General features: G+C 34.9%; 1 protein-coding gene across 5 annotated transcripts in view; it reads left to right on the top strand.

Annotated features, from left to right (window-relative positions):
* SCAPER (S-phase cyclin A associated protein in the ER) overlaps window positions 1-17985 on the top strand; it is a 527655-nt gene that overhangs the window by 16682 nt on the left and 492988 nt on the right. For all 5 annotated transcript variants that reach the window (XM_040642943.1, XM_040642940.1, XM_040642941.1 and 2 more), the window contains 2 exons: window positions 3218-3288; window positions 11709-11906. In XM_040642943.1, the coding sequence (XP_040498877.1) occupies window positions 3218-3288; window positions 11709-11906 (269 nt within the window). The remainder of the gene's footprint in view (window positions 1-3217; window positions 3289-11708; window positions 11907-17985) is intronic.

The following is a 17985-nucleotide window of genomic DNA, read 5'->3' as shown; positions in this document are numbered from 1 at the left end:
GACCTGAGTTGAAATCAAGAGTTGTACAATCAACCGACTGAGCCACCCAGGCGTCCCTTTATTGCCTTTTTTTCTTAGCTAAGATACAAATGGTTTCATGAAAGTGTTTTTCTGTTTCACATAGGAATGAAGGTAGGTTTGTTATGATTGGCAAAACAGTTTTCTTTGTAAGTTATAGGAGATTGAGATATTTTTTCTTTTATTCTTATAAAAAACAAACAGGTTTTAAAAAATTTACTATATTCACCACAGTTACAGTTTAATGTTTTAGAAAAGAAGAATGTATTTCTTTAGTTGTTATTATTTGAACTAGAAAAAAATGCCTTTTTAGTCCCTTTTACTTTTAGGATAGGATCATTGTGAGCACTGCCTAAATCCTGGGAATCTAGAAGATTGGATAGGGATATAGAAAACAGGAGGTTGGGGTGTGCCAAAGGGGATCTCACTTTGAAATTTTCTGAGGGTTTGTAGAATATTGGATTGTGTGGTGTCTTTTCATGCTTAGATTCAGTTATACATGTTTGGAGGGATTCTATAGAAATTACGTTGTGTCCTTTGCAGTGTGTCATAGGAGGCACATGATAGTGGTTTTATTCCTAGTGATGTCAACATTAATCATTTAATTAAGGCGGTATCTCCTGTAAAGTAACTTTAACTTTGTAATTAATAAGTAATTTGTGGTAAGATAGTTTGAGACTATCTAAATGTCCTGTTTCTCCTACAACAGTCTACTACTACTACTAACTACTTTGAGCTTCTGTTGTTAATTCTTAGCTGAAAAAGTTACTACTCTGGTGGTTGCGAAATGGTGATTTGCTAACCCCAGTGTTCCTTCTATATTTATTAGCTGACATTCTAATGCAAAAGAGAGCTTTCCCTTTTTCCTTTTGTAGCTATATGTGTAAGTTTGCATTTATTTAAATTTGTATGGAGTCATGGGTTCTTATTTAATGAGTTCCAATTTATCTATTTTGATGCTTAATTGTTCTAGGTTTGTTTTAATTGTACTAGATCAGTGGGAGACCTTTTGACATATTCTTTGACAACACCCTTACCTAGGGGCATGTTTCAAGCTGTATAGGAGTTCATCCATATTTTATTAAGTTTACGTTTACGTATTTTTTACATTTTATTTTTTTATAATTTGTTATTTAAAATTTATTTTTATTTAGTCTATCTTTACTTTTCTACACTTGTATCTCTGATCCATTTGTAGTGTATTCTTACATATAGTGTGAGGTATGGATCTAATTTTATCTTTTTCCATATGGGTAACAAGTTGCTCCAGCATCACTTACTGTAAAGTCTATCTTTGCCCCATTTTTTTGAGATGTCACTGTATCATAAATTGAATTTCCATATGTACTTACATTCTGTTTCACTGAGCTGTTCATCTAATTCATGTGTGAAGGCCACACTGTTTTAATTATAGAGGCATTATAGTATATTAAAATATCTGCTTGGACCAGTCCTCCCTCAGTAGCTTTTCTTTGTCAGTCTTCCTAAGATATTTTTTTAAAAAAGATTTTATTTATTTACTTGAGAGAGAGAGAGATAGCAAGAGAGAGCACAAGCAGGGGAGAAGGAGAGGCAGACTCCCTGTGGAGCAAGGAGCCCAGTGCAGGGCTCAGTCCCAGGCCCCCGGGGTCATGACCTGAGCCAAAGGCAGTTGCCTAACAGACTGAGCCACCCAGGCACCCCTCCCTAGATATTTTTTAGGAGCAGTTACTTTGAATCAAAAACTACCAAATAGAGGGGGAAATTAAATTTATCTTTTTAAATTTAGCTCTGTACTAGCTAAAATTTTCATAAGGAAGCTTACTGTTATGTTCATTTCTTTGATAAAAAATATATATCAACATTATTTACTACAAAAGTGATAACATAAAACCTAAAAATGTCTTATGGTTGCTATATATGATTCATATTATTTTATGAAATTTTATTTTCCCATTTTCCATGGATTATTCAGAACGCAAAATAATCTGAGATTTATTAAAGTTGCTTCTATTCAAGGAAGGAAAGAAAATACAATAATGAATCACATATCTGTATATAACCTGATGTTGCATGTAAGTACATAAAAAATTGGCCAGTATGATTTTAAAGCTTCATTCATGCTTGTCGCAAAAGAATAGAACTGTGAGCCCAGAGAATTAGAGCTTTCTGAATATCTAAATAATGATGACAAAAGGAAAATGTCAATTTCATAGTTTTCGATAAGGATTATTTTACATTGTTAAAACTTTACTGATAATAGGGAAATCTTTGTTTTGCTTTTCTTAAAAAATAGCTTGTTCTTTATAACTATAATATGTACTCAGATATTTCTGAGAATAATCCTTCAATTTTTAAAAGTTTTCTTCTGTTGTTTTATTTCTGTTTTCTCCGGTGCTTGTTCTGAGCTGGTTATTCTACTGGGTGTTCTAAAAAGCCTGCTGGTACGTTGTTCTCTATAATCAAAGGATGAAAAAAGGGCTATGTAGTTGAGTGTAGAGTTGTGCTTTCGTCCCTGGTAGAACAGTTGAGGGAGGCCGACTTATGTGTGGATAAATTGTTAGTAGGTGTTATGTCTCACTTCATTTGTACTTCTTCAGAGGTCCTGGCTCAAAATTATTTTGCTGAGAGGAAAATTATTCTGTTGTACAATATAGATAGAATTTTATTCCTATTTTGTTGCTTTCAAAAATAGAGTGATTATAAAACAGTAGCTAGTATCTTTCTTACAAAAAAGAACAGGTGAGAAAGATAAATCTGTTGGCAAAAATACAAAGAACTGAAAATTTGTCTTTTCAAATTAAACTGTGAATTTCATAAATCAGATAAATTAGTCAAAACAAAATACTGAGTTTTTAAATGGTAAAAAATGTGTTCTTGATTTTTTTGTTAAAATAAAATTTGAATTCAAAGAAGTATTTTCCAGACCTGTTGATAAGTTGAGGAGTATCAACTAACTTGTCCTTGTTTTTAAATTGTCAGACTATTTGACTTATTTGAGAAGTTGATTTATTCCTGTTCTGAGAAAGCTGTTCAATAAAATCAGTCCCTGGGACCATGGAAGTTTTTAATTTTATCTGTAGTTCATATTGACCATGTATAGATTATACTGTTCTGTCATCTCTGGAAGGAGATTATGTATTAGTATGCCCAAATGATTTGTATAGTTCAATTTTGTACTACCCATTTGTTGACCTTTATATGTATTCTTGCCTTGAAGGGAAATCCAAATGTCAAACTGGTGGAAAATCAAAGAGGACAATTCAAGGAACTCACAAAAATACTAAACAGGTACAGCATATACAACTTTTTACTTATTGACTTTTAATTTCAATGAGAACATGTAATTTTTCAGGATTTGAATATTGTATATTTTGTCTTCATGCAAAAATTCAGTGTAGCATTCTTTAGTTAACAAATGTGTATATAGTACTATGTGCCTAGCTAGGACTAAATACTTTACAAATATTAATTTATTTCCTTCTTGTAACAGTCCTTTCAGTGAAGGCATTATTATTATCATCATTTAAAAATGAGGAAACAGAGGTAGGGAGAGGTTATATAACTTGCTAATGAGTGACTCTGAAGATTTGAACCCAGGTCATCAATTTCTAGTTTATGCTCTTAACCCTTCTGCTACACATCCCATACTTGTGAATTCTTTTATGATTTTCTTTCTTGGTATAGTGATGTCTTTAGGTTGTAGAATAGCGAAAGTATTGTCTCTAAAAATTTTCAAATTGCTTTATTAAAATTTTAGAGAGCACAAGCCTATTTTATTTTAAAAGTGGTTTTTAGCACATTAATAGTTAGCTTTTTAATTCATAGTTACTTTCTCTGAACCTTTCGTATATATTATTTTGGTTTGATATTATTAAATATACCAATATGATTATGCAAACCTGAAACTTCACATAAGGAAAACATGAATTTCTAATCAAAATGTCATTGTGAGTTCATAAAATAATCCCTGACTGCTCACTTACAGTGGCATCAATGATAAAAAAATTTTTTAAATTAAAAAAGTAAAAGATTTTCCAAAATAAGATAACCATCTCTGTGGATCAGAAGTAAAACAAATACACTGACAGGTAAGTGGAGTTAGGGACACAAACTTAATGGACAAGTCTTACGGGATAAAGGAGGCTAAAATGCCCTGATTATGGTGGGGAAACAAATCCAGGTTTATGGTATAAAATTTTGGGCTTATGCAGGGTTTTGCAGTAGGAGCAAAAAAGGCTACAGTCTGTCTGGGGTTGTGCCCTGTGAATTGATGTCTGAAGCAGTAAAAGGAAGTGGCCCATGGTTTATGACAGTATCAGCTAGTATTCTTTTTTTTTATTATTATGTTCAGTTAGCCACTGTGTAGAAAATCATTAATCTTTTTTTTTTTTAAGATCTAAGAGCACAAGCATTTATGCCACATCTTCCTGCAAGTTTTTTTTTTTTAAAGATTTATTTATTTATTTGAGAGAGAGAGAGTGTGCACAAGCAGGAGAGGCAGAGGGAGAGGGAGAGAGAATCTGAAGCAGACTCCAGCACTGAGCACAGAGCCAGACATGGGGCTCAATCTCACAACCCTGAGATCACGACCTGGGCTGAAACCAGGAGTTGGATGCTCAGCCGACTGAGCCACCCAAGCACCCTTACATCATTGATTTTTGATGTAGTGTTCAATGATTCATTAGTTATGTATAACACCCAGCGCTCATCACTATTCTTGATGGGTGAGAGTTTTAAGTCCCCAGTAAAAGATCTGCGGGAGTGGGACCATAGTGGGCTAGATGATGGTCACCGTAACAGTAGGACATATGGAGTGAGGGTGAGCAAAGTGAAAAACTAAAATATAAGAAATTCAAATTCAAAATAAAATATCAAAGTACATGAGGAAAATAATATTATGAAATATAGATAACACATTCTACGAGTGAGAGAATTTATTCCTGAGGTAATGAAAAAAGGGCATTTTCCTAAAGAAGACTTTCAAATAAATGAGCTTAAGTTCCTCAAAAGAAAGAATAACTATAAACAAGAAGGAGAAATTCTGAAATAAAACCAATGGATATTAATTTTGAACATTTATAGATAAAAGTGAACCAATTAGAAATCTTATAAGCGAAAGTATTGTCAATGAAATTTAAAAAACCCATAATTAATGGAATAAATGTATTGGACAAAGAGAAAATTTGTGAATTGGAAGACATTACTGAGGAGAATTTAAACCATGTTGCAGAGAGCTAATATCATGAGGTGGAAAATAAGAAAGACAATATTTAAGGTTGAGAAATTCTTATATATGCCTTTTAGAACTTTTAAGTAGAGAGTAAATAATAGTGGGCATTGAATATTTGAAGAAATAATGTTGAAAAATTTTCTCACTTCAGTTCTGAAGAGCTTCAGAGCATGACTGTGGAGCTGAGTAGGGCAAGTAAAAATAGATTTATATACCTAGCTACATTCTAGAGAGTCTGAAGAATGTTAAGATTAAGGAAAAAAAATCTTTAAAAATACCAGGAAATAAAACCACAGAGGAATGACAGATTAATAGCCTTGTTATGAACAAAAGGACAATGAAGCAATATATTCAAAGTTGTAAGACAAAATTACTTTTTTAAAAAAAATGCTTTCTTAATTTTATTTATTTAAGAGAGAGAGCACAGAGGGAGAGGGAGAAGCAGACTCCCCACTGAGCAGGGAGCCCAATGCAGGGCTTGATTCCAGGACCCTGAGATCATGACCTGAGCTGAAGGCAGAGGTTTAACTGACTCAGCCACCCGGGCGCCCTGACAGAATTACTTTTAACTTATAATTCTATGCCCAGCTAAGTGCAAGAATGAAATAAAGCTATTTTTAGTTATTTTAGACAAAAACTAAGTGTTTGCACCCACTGACCCTTAACGAAGGAACTACTAAAGATGAACTTCAGCAAGAAGAAAAGGTAACCTGGTGGAAGGAACTTGTTAAAAAGGTATCTATAGCATGTGATATGATGAGCACTGGGTGTTATATGCAACTGATGAATTATTGAACACTACATCTAAAACTAATGATATACCATATGTTGGCTAATTGAATTTAAACTAAAAAAGGTATCTATAAAATGTTTTTGTAAATCTCATTTACCTATTGATGGTTTGAAAAAAAATTCACACAATTAGATTTAGAAAAGTGGAACTACAGTTTTAGACAATATTAACATGAAGGCTAGATTGTAGGGAGTTTGGAAGGGAGAGTGATAAAATCCTTCTCTTATTTAGGAAGAAGTTTTTGTTAGGAAAATATGAATTTAAGTGTGTATGATAAAAATTTAAGGCTATCAACTAGAAGCAGCCATGATTTCCAAATAGAGGAGTATCAACAAATTGTATCCCACAATATTTGAAAAGAATGATACGCCATGACCAAGTATATACATTTAATTTTACATACTTATCTATGAGTTGTGCTTTTTGTCTTATCTAGGAAAGCCTCTCCTATTTCAAGGTCATAAAAATATCCTTCTGTATAGTATTAAATTTTTGTTTTTATATTTGGTCTTTAGTCCATCAGCAGACTAAAAGAAAAATCACATTATCACATCAATAGGTGCAGTAAAAGCATTTGACAAAACTCAACACCCATTTATAATAAAAACTTTGAATAAACTAGGAATAGAAGGAAACTTCCTCAACTTGATTTTAGAAAGTCTACAAAAACTCCTACAACTAATGTGGTATTTAATGGTGAGAAACTAGAAGCTTTCCCCCTAAGATCAGTTACAAGGCAAGGATGCCCCAATCACCACTGTTTTTCAACATTGTAATGGAAGTTCTAGCTAAAGCAAAGACAAGAAAAGGAAAGAAAAGGTATACAGATTGGGAAGGAATGTCTTTGTCTGGGGATGATATGATTACATAAGAAATCTGAAAGAATCAACAAAAAAACTCCTGGAACTAATAACCTATTATAGCAGGTTGCAGGGTACGAGATTAATACACAGAAGTCAGTGGCTTTCCTATATATCAGTGATGAACAAGTGGAACTTAAAAACACAATACCATTTACATTACCACCCCCTCAAATTAAATACCTAGATATAAATCTATGTGCAAAGATCTATATGAGGAAAAACTATAAAACTCTGATGAAAGAAATGAAAGAACTAAATAAATGGAAAGGCATTCCATGTTCATGTAGGAAAACTGAATATTGTTAAGATGTCCTTTCTTCCCAGCTTGATGTGTAGATTCAATACAATTCTGACAAGTTATTGTATAGATATTGAGAAACTGATTCTAAACTGTATGGAGAGGCAAAAGACCCAGAATAGCTAATGAAATATTGAAGAACAAAGTTGGAGGACTGACGCTAGCCAATTTTCAGACTTACTGTAAAGTTATAGTAATGAAGGCAGTGTGATATTGACAGAACAATAGATAAATAGATGATAGAAGAGAATAGAAAGCCTAGAAATAAACCCACATTTATGTGGGTCTAATCAACTACTCTTTGACAGAGGAGCAAAGGCAATAGAATGGAGCGAAGGTAATTTTTTCAACAAATTGTGCTGGAACAACTGGACATCCATATTAAAAAAAATTTAGACAGATACCTTACACCTTTCACAAAATTAAACTCAAAAATGGATCATAGACCTAAATGTGAAATGCAAAAACGGTGACATTTCTGATGATAACACAGAAAACCTACATGGCCTTGGGTATGGTGATGACTTTTTAGATATAATACCAAAGTTGTGATCCATGGAAGAAATCATTGGTGAGCTAGATTTCATTAAAATTAAAAATTGTGCTCTGCAAAAGACAATGTCAAAAGAATGAGAAGACAGACCACACACTGGGAGAAAATATTTGCAAAAGACATACCTGATAAGGCACTGTTATCCAAAATATACAAAGAACTCTTAAAATTCAACAATAAGATATAGTGTTACATTAGTTTTAGGTGTACTAGATAGTGATTCGACACTGTATGTTAACTGTACTAGAATTAAAGTAATAATAAAAAACCTCAACAATAAGAAAACAAGCAACCTGATTAAAAAACAGGCCAAAGTCCTTAACAGACACCTCATCAGAGAGGATATACAGATGGCAAATAAGCATATGAAAAGATGCTCCATATCATACGGCATCAGAGAAATGCAAATTAAAGCAACAATGAGATAATACTAAATATGCATTAGAATGGCCAAAATTGGGAATACCGACAGCACCAAGTGTGAAGGCCACGGGATGTGAAGCCACGGGAACTTTCATTCATTGCTGGTGAGAATGCACAATGGTACAGCCACTTTGGAAGACAGTTTGGCAGTTTATAAATTGCCAGTTGATAGAGTTTTATAAAACTCTTACCATATAATCCAGCAGTCATGCTCCTTGGTATTTACACAAAGGAGTTGAAAACTTACGTCCTCACAAAAACCTGCACATGGATCTTTATAGCAGCTTTATTCACAATTGTCAAAACTTGGAAGCAGCCAAGATGTCCTTCAGTAGGTGAATGGATACATAAACTGTAGTACATCCAGACAATGGATTGTTATTCAGTGCTAAAAATAAATGAGTTATCAAGCTATAAAAAGACATGGAGGAACCTTAATTGCATTATACTAAGTGAAAAAAGCCAAGCAGCTAAAGGCTACATACTATTTCGAACTATACGGCATTCTGGAAAGGCAAAACTATGGATGGAGACAGTAAAAAAGTCAGTGGTTGCCAGAGGTTCAAGGATAGGGGTGGGGAGGGGAGAATAGGCAGAGTACAGAAGATTCTTAGTACAATGACAGTACTATGTATGATGCTATAATGATGGATACATGTCATTATACATTTGTCCAAACTCATAAAATGAACAACACCAAGAGTAATCTGCAAGGTAAACTCTGAACTTTGGATGATTATGATATGTCAATGTTGGTACATCAAGAAAATATATGTTCAATTTTATGTGCCCATGCATTTTTCTGCAAATAGGTCCATAAGCATTGTTAGATTTTCAGGGGAGTCAATGAGCCTTTCTGACAGAGATGAGTCAGAAATCTAAATTTCTTCCTTCCTCTTGCCCTCTCTTTCCCTTTACTTTTTCTCTTTCTCTCAAAAGTCATTGATTAAAACAGTATAACGTCACTAAAACAGTATAACGTCACGGAATTCAGTTGTGTCTGACTTTTTCCACAAATTAGATTGCTTTGTCTTCTTTAGTATCTTGGAAGTAGTAGTAAGCTGTAGTAATGGGATAGTTTACCTGCTTTTTAATATGTCTTTATCACTTAGTTTGAGACCTTGGGTTCATTATTTAATTTAGCTAAACCTCAGTTTTCTCTTCCGTAAAATGGAGATAATAATGTTACCTATGATATAAAATTGTTTCAAAGATTAAATGCAGTATAACTGTATGGAAAACACTTAGCACAGTGCCTGGCACCTGGCAAGTGTGCCGTGAATGTTTAGTTGCTGCTGCAATTGCTAATATCACTGCTCTGATTTTTATCAGTGGTAGGTAAGAGCCCTATACTTTGGAACTCTATACTGACTTAATCTCTACAATTTGATTTGCCTGTTCTACTCTTTCACAAATTTGGCAATTTGGCCTTTAGTTTATTCACATTTTTTCCTATGAGCACATTTCTTCTCCTCTTTATCTTTCCCAATATAAGCATACCTAACATTATTTGGGTACTAATTGTGTGCTTGGTGGTACTATGTGAAATGCTTTATCAACATGGGAGCAGAAGTTGAAAGACCAGGTTCTGGTCCCAGTTCCATCACTCAACCTTTTGACTTGCTAAGAAATTCATTCTTTCTGAGCCTCAGTTTTATCATCTGCAAATGGGAATAATATTTGTCCTGTCTTTACAGTTTGTTGTAATGATTAAATGAGATAATGTATTCAAAATTCCTTCATAAAATATAAATAAGCATGCAAGTATGAAGTATTACCATTTTGGCAAAGTTAAATATCAAATTTGTGTAGCACATTGCTTTTCAGATGGAATTATGTAACTGTAGTTCTTGTCTTACTGGCATCTTTCTTTGTAAAAGCTTCACAAAGAGCAATCACAAAGAATAGAAACATTTTAACCTGGAAGCAGTAGTGCCTGTTTTACATTGTAAGAAAGGATGGTAAAATATTTGATGCATGGTAAGGTAAATACATACGTGGGTGAAAATGACTGAAAGTACTTTTGAGAATTCCATAAGATTAGAGTCTAAATTCATAGGAAGTTACTAGCCCTTTGCTGATAGATGTAGAAAAACTCCATGAAGGAGATATAATTTGGGAAACTTCTCAAGTTAATTTTAACTTCGGAGGGTGTATAGGAAGAGAAATGAGGGAGTCTGGAATATCTGGTAAAGCGCTGGCAGGACAGGCCCGAGGCAGTATAATGGTAAGCCGGCAGCGTTATTGTAGAGCTCTAATTATGGGAAGATGGTCTCCTATGGCTGTATGATCTTTGACAAACGAGTTATTAGCCTCTGAGCCTGTTTTCTAAACTGTAAAGTGGAGCTAATAATATATACTTTAAAGATTGTGTGAAAGAGGTTAGAAGATTATGTGAAGTTGATTTATGATCTGTAATCCTGTATAAATTGTTAATTATTGTCGTCACAGTTATCAGGAGAATGGACAGAATTAAGCTTTACTTCAGGATAGATCTAGTCGAATGGGATTTTGAATTTGGTTTAATCCAAGGAGGGGATATTTGCCATAATAATAAAATTATTTACACTAGGGTTGGAAAGAACTCGGAGAGCAATTGAGGCAAAGGTTTTACGGGCTGTTGACATTACTTTAAATTTTGTTGCTTGAGTATTGAGAATTTGGGCCTGGACCAGGGCTATCCCATAAAATATTTGCCAATTTTCATTTGTGAAATCTGGCAACCCTAGTCTAAATGAGGGCTGTGGAGGGAGGACCAGTAGGTCCATCTCAGCCTCTCAAGCGTGTATGGTATCTGTGTATGTACATGTTTTTTGTCTGCTTCCTTTTTGGTGGTAGAGATTTTATATAAATCAGTGATTGGCCATGAAAGACTTATGAAGTTTAGGAATCACTTATATTGAAGGCCAAAGCCTAAAACAAAACAGGAGGGTATTAGCCTCTATTTTATATACTCTCTACTCTGGGGCTCTTCTATGAAAAAGAAAAACAAGCAAACAGGAATGATAGACACACATACAAAACAACCCAAAGAAACCTGGGATTGTTTGTTGCTCTAACTATAGTAGAGGGTTAGTATTTATTTATTTTTCAGTTTAAGTAGCCACAGAGAGATTAGCAACTCTTTTGTACTTCTAGTGAGAGCCTTCAGGTTTGCATTTTGTATTTTAGTCTTTATGTAAACTACATGCTTTTTGGTGGAATGATTTTGTGGCACAGTATGTAAAACTATAGAATGTAATCTTTATCTTCAAAGTTTGCCTGTGCAGCTGAGGAAAGAATGGGTCCTTTAGTGCTCCTTTTTGACTAAGGGTCTGTTCACTGTTGAAGCCGTGCTAATCTTCAGTAAGACATGTCTGAAATAAAAAATGACCTTACAAACCTGCTGCTTTTAAGATGAGAAACTTTGTTCTGATAAATTCAGTGTGATATAAGGTAAATAAAAGAATGTCTCGTTTTTAAGTATTTTGAAAAATGTGCTTTTACAAATGTCTAATCCCTGGAGGCTTTTAAGAAATATTTTTTAATGTTTTGTTTTATTTTACCAGAACACTGCAGTAGACTGTAAACTAACATCATCTACAACTGGAGATAAACACTTTGATAAAAGTCCCACTAAAACAAGGCATCCTCGGAAAATTGATCTAAGAGCTAGATACTGGGCATTTCTTTTTGACAATCTTCGCCGAGCAGTAGATGAAATCTATGAAACTTGTGAATCAGATCAGAGTGTGGTAGAATGTAAGGTAAGGTTTGCTTTGAGACTTTGTAATCCGTTTAAAGCCAAATTCTCCAATTTTTATTACACCTGACCATATCATTTAACTCAGTATGCAATACTGTATTATTAACTGTAGTCACCATGCTGTACATTAGATCCCCACAACTTACTGATCTTGTAACTGAAAGTTTGTACCCTTTGACAAACATCTGTTTTCCCCACTCCTTGGAACCACTGTTCTACCCTGCTTCTATGAGTGCTTCAGGGTTTTTTGGTTTTTACTTTTTGAGTACTCTTAGTTTTTGCATTATCTAATTATGTAATATTCTGTGCAAGATTTGGTAGAAAGCAAGATTTGTTACATAGTCCTGGGCAGGAAATAAAAAAATGGATATGCGCACACACACCCCCATGACACACAGAATTATTTAAAAAATCTCTCTTATCCGCATTGTCCAGTACTGTAGGTGGCACTAGTGAGATTTTCACATTCTTTGGTTTCATGTTTAATGTCTTTAATTGGACATTGCTTCCTTTCTGCTGAGATACTTATCACTCTTCTAATTCACTTTGGTCAGGGAAAAGTGAGATTGATAGCTAACCATAAACAATCCTGGGTGGGATTGGAATGTCATTGTAAGGTGTATTTTCTAATTTCGGATAGCCTTGTGTTTGTAATAGGTTGTTAGACACATAGTGCAATCTGTCTGTGAAAATTCACTAAAAAGCCTGGTCTTTTAGAAAATAGAAACTATATACTATATTACTTTATACTCAACAAAATTATTTTGACAAAAACACATCTTCATAGAAATATTACACAGTTAGCTTGTGTTTCTATAGTGAACAGGATTGAAAACCCTGGCATTCATTATTTAACCTATGAAATATATGAAGGGTCAAAGAAAAGTTATATGTTGAAGCAGCAGCTTTGTTTCCTCTAAAATTGGAAATAGCCAAATAGGTTTTAGAACAGCCTGATTCATCAGATGCAGGTTTCAGAATGAACAGTAATTGAAATCCTCCAAATTTCTGGTTTGGTTGTCATAATTAATATTGTTACTATCAGCATGTGAAACTTCTTATGTTTTAAGAGAATATGTTTAAACAAAATCATAACCTTGGAGTTTAATGAATCAGCATGTTGCGGTAGAAAACACTATTGACCTTAATTTTAGATTATAGTTTCTTCTATGAAATGAGCATGTGGGCCTAGATAATTTCTAAGTTAGCTGTAGAGATTAGTTAAATCAGGAGATTCTTTGATTTTTGTAATTACAAATAACAAAAGGTTGATTAAAGAAATAAAATTTGTTTGTAAAATGTGTACTTCTTTACAGAAGTGAGTTTGACCAGTTGCAATCATGTTTCTGTGATGAGCAGAGACCCTTGTACCTGTCTGAATTTCTGGCTCTCTCATCCATCTACCAAAGCTTTGTGAAATATCAGTAATAATAGATTTTGTGTGTGTGTGTATGCAAGTTGTAGATTATAAAAATGGAGAACATTTTGACAAAGGAAGAATAGTAGAGATGTGTTCTTTATTTTTTGTACTGTTCCAAGATGCTCAAAGGCTATGCTGAGAAATAAAACGAGAGCTTAAAAGTTACTATTTTATTTTGTTTTTTTTTTTAACATTTTTATTTTTAAGTTATCTCTACACCCGACATGGGGCTCAAACTCACAACACTAAGATCAAGAGTTGCATGCTCTTCCGACTGAGTCAGCCAGGCTGCAGCTCGCCGCTGCTTAAAGTTATTTTCATACCCAACTCTGCTTCTCTCCCCACCTAGGACTTAACAGGTGGTGATGTAAAAAGATACAGTTTAACATTTGGTCTAAGCATATGCTGGGTTTATAATAACTAGAATTCTTTTTTTGTTTTTGACTTGCTCTGTTCTTACTATAAAAGCACTTTCATCCCTTATCTCATTTGATTAGTATATTTGTGAGATCCATAACCCAGAGGGTTTTCCGCACTGTGCAGGTAGATTCAACCCTTGTTTTATGGATGTACAGACAAGATTTATCCCTATTTGTGGTTTTCGTGTTTTAGCCTTGTAACATCATCACAATTTAGTTCTTTGTCTCGTGTAAAATGAAGTTAATAACATCTGTATTATGTAATTCACATGCTAAGTACAGCATGATATGGAAAGTGTCTTTTTTATTTCAGCCAGGATTGCTGACCAGAGCCCCACTCTATAATCAAAAGAGGCTAAATTTCTAGGTTTTTTTTGTTTTTGTTTTTGTTTTTTTAGTTTCAGATGCCACTTCACTGCATGAATTACTACAAATTGACATTCCAGCAAAACTGTACTCTAACCATCACCACTGCATTTCCCTTTCTCCTTTATAAAGAGATGGGCTAGAGGATGGGTGAGGCCTTTTGGAATCCTCTCAACTTGTTCTCACAAAAGTTTGAGGTGGGGTTTGAATTTCTTCTAAAATTTGTGAGTGTGGCTACAAGAATGAGAGACTGGCTTCTTCTTCTCTGGCTGAATCTTTGCTGTGCTGACTAATTTTGATGCCTTTGGAATGTGTCCAGTGAGTTTGGAGGAAAGCATGATGGGTACAGATTGTACTTTCTTTTCCTTGTTTCCCATTTTAACCTGGGGGAACTGGATGTGTGGGTCTGGAATATTGGATATAGAAGCTGGTATATACATTTGCTTTAGAGATTTCATAACACAATAGGCTTGCTGGAGTAGCTCATGAGTAGTATGCCTTGGAAGGAGATGGGATGTGAGTTCTCAGTGATCAGGTAAAGTGGACCCCGAGTGAGTCTTGTGTTTTATGTGAAGGAAGGAGTGTGGACATTGGTGAAGGTGTTGGAGTCATAGGGGCTTTCTATGGGGACACCTGATTAGATGAGATGATGCAAAACAGTGGTGGAGCTGGGGCAGAGGGAGCCAGGGTGAACCTGAACACTGCCTAGCGACCCACATATGCTATCTGTGCAGAAATCACCATGTACTGCAGAGATCAGTAGAGACCACTGACCTCAGATTGAGTCAGAGAAAGTTTAGGGATATATCTCTGCCTGGCAGCACTTGGCTCTCTTGGCAGTCAGCATCACTGGAGAAGGACAGGCTAATGACTGTAGCAGATACATCATTAATATCTGGTGAACTGGATAAAAAAGCAAGACCCATTGATATGCTGTCTGTAGGAGACTGATTTTAGAGCAAAAGATACCTCCAGATTTAAAGTGAGAAGGTGGAAAACCATTTATCATGCTAATGGACATCAAAAGAAAGCAGGGGTGGCAATCCTTATATCAGACAAATTAGATTTTAAACCAAAGACTAATAAGAGATGACGAAGGACACTATATTACAGTTAGAGGGTCTATCCAACAATATCTAACAATTGTAAATATTTACGTCTCTAACGTGGGAGCAGCAAATTATATAAACCAATTAATAATAAAATTAAAGAAACACATCGATAATGATACAACAATAGTAGGGGACGTTAACATATCAGTCAGTGCAATAGACAGATCATCTAAGCAGACGATCACCAAGGATACAAGGGCTTTGAATGACACACTGGACCAGATGGACTTCACAGATATATTCAGAGCATTCCATCCTAAAGAAACAGAATACAGATTCTTCTCTAGTGCACATGGAACATTCTCCGGAATAGATCACATCCTGGGTCACAAATCAGGTGGTCTCAACCAGTATCAAAAGATTGGGATCAGTCCCTGCATATTTTCAGACCACAGTGCTTTGAAACTGGAACTCAATCACAAGAGGGAATTTGGAAAGAACTCAAATACATGGAGGCTAAAGAGCATCCTACTAAAGAATGAATGGGTCAAGCAGGAAATTAAAGAAGAATTTAAAAAATTCATGGAAACAAATGAAAATGAAAACACAACTGTTCAAAACCTTTGGGATACAGCAAAGGTGGTCCTAAGCGGGAAGTATATTGCAATACAAGCCTTTCTCAAGAAACAAGAAAGATCTCAAATACACAAGCTAACCTTACACCTAAAGGACCTGGAGAAAGAACTTCAGATAAAAACTAAATCTAGCAGGAGAAGAGAAATAATAAAGATTTAGAGCAGAAATCAGTGAAATAGAAGCTACAAGAATAGTAGAACAGATCAACGAAAGTAGGAGCTTGTTCTTTGAAAGAATTAGTAAGATTGATAAACCCCTGGCTAGACTTATCAAAAAGAAAAGAGAAAGGACCCAAATAAATAAAATCATGAATGAAAGAGGGGAGATCACAACCAATACTGAAGAAATACAAACAATTATAAGAACATATTATGAGTAACTATCTGCCAACAAATTAGGTAATCTGGAAGAAACAGATGCATTCCTAGAAACTTAAAAACTACCACGACTGAAACAGGAAGAAATAGACAATCTGAACAGACCCATAACCAGCAAGGAAATTGAAGCAGTAATCAAAAATCTCACAACAAAGAGTCCAGGACTGGATGGCTTCCCGGGGAAATTCTACCAAACATTTAAAGAAGAATTAATACCTAGTCTTCTGAAACTATTTCAAAAAGTAGAAATGGAAGGAAAACTTCCAAACTTGTTCTATGAGGCTGGCATTAGCTTGGTCCCCAAACCAGACAAAGACCCGACCAAAAAGGAGAATGACAGACCAATATCCCTAATGAACATGGATGCAGATTTTCTCACCAAGATCCTAGCCAATAGGATCCAACAGTACATTAAAAGTATTCACCACAACCAAGTGGGGTTTATTCCTGGGGTGCAAGGGTGGTTCAACATCTGCAGTTCAATCAATGTGATACACTAAATGAATAAAAGAAAGGACAAGAACCATATGATCCTCATAATAGACTCAGAAAAAACATTTGACAAAGTACAGCATCCTTTCTTGATTAAAACTCTTTACAGTGTAGGGATAGAGGGACTATACCTCAACGTAATAAAGGCCACATATGAAAAGCCCACAGCGATTATCATTCTCAGTGGGGAAGAACTGAGAGCTTTTTCCTGAGGTCAAGAACATGGCAGGGATGTCCACTATCACCACTGTTGTTCAAAAAAGTACTAGAAGTCCTAGCCTCAACAATCAGACAACAAAAAGAAATAAAAGGCATCGGAATTGCAAGAAACTCAAACTCTTTCACTCTTTGCAGATGACATAATACTCTGTGGAAAACCCAAAAGACTCAATCCCAAAATTGCTAAAACTCATACAGGAATTCAGCATGGCAGGATATAACATAAATTCACAGAAATCAGTTGCATTCCTATACTAACAATGAGACAGAAGAAAAGTTAAGGAGTTGATACTATTTACAGTTTCGCTGAAAACCATAAGATAATGTAGAAATAAACCTAACCAGAGAGGCAAAGGATCGGTACTCAGGAAACTATAGAACACTCATGAAAGAAATTGGGGAAGACACAAAGAAATGGAAGACATTCCATGCTCATGGATTGGAAGAACAAATATTGTTAAAATGTCTATGGTACCTAGAGCAATCTATACATTCAGTGCAATACCTATCAAAATACCATCAAGTTTTTTCACAGAGCTGGAACAAATAATCCTAAAAGACACTGGATAGCCAAAGGAATGTTGAAAAAGAAAACCAAAGCTGGTAGCATCATAATTCTGGACATCAAGCTCTATTACAAAGCTGTAATCATCAAAATAGTATGGTACTGGCACAAACACAAACACATAGATCAATGGAACAAAATAGAGAACCCAGAAATGGACCCTCAACTCTGTTGATCAACTAATCTTCGACAAAGCAGGAAAGAATATCCAATGGATGAAAGACAGTCTCTTCAACAAATTATGTTGGGAAAATTGGACAGCCACATACAGAAGAATGAAACTGGACCATTTCCTTACACCATACACAAAAATAAACTCAAAATGGAGGATGAAAGACCTAAATGTGAGACAGGAATCCATCAAAATCCTAGAAGAGAACACAGGCAGCAACTCTTTGACCTCAGCCACAGCAACTTCTTGCTGGACACGTCTCCAAAGGTAAGGGAAACAAAGGCAAAAATGAACAATTGGGACTTCATTTAGATAAAAAGCTTTTGCACAGTGCAGGAAACAGTGGACAAAACCAAAAGACA

This window comes from Ursus maritimus, unplaced genomic scaffold (assembly GCF_017311325.1).
Source record: "Ursus maritimus isolate PB19 unplaced genomic scaffold, ASM1731132v1 scaffold_27, whole genome shotgun sequence".
Taxonomy (NCBI): Eukaryota; Metazoa; Chordata; class Mammalia; order Carnivora; family Ursidae; genus Ursus; species Ursus maritimus.
This window is presented reverse-complemented; position numbering and strand designations above follow the sequence as displayed.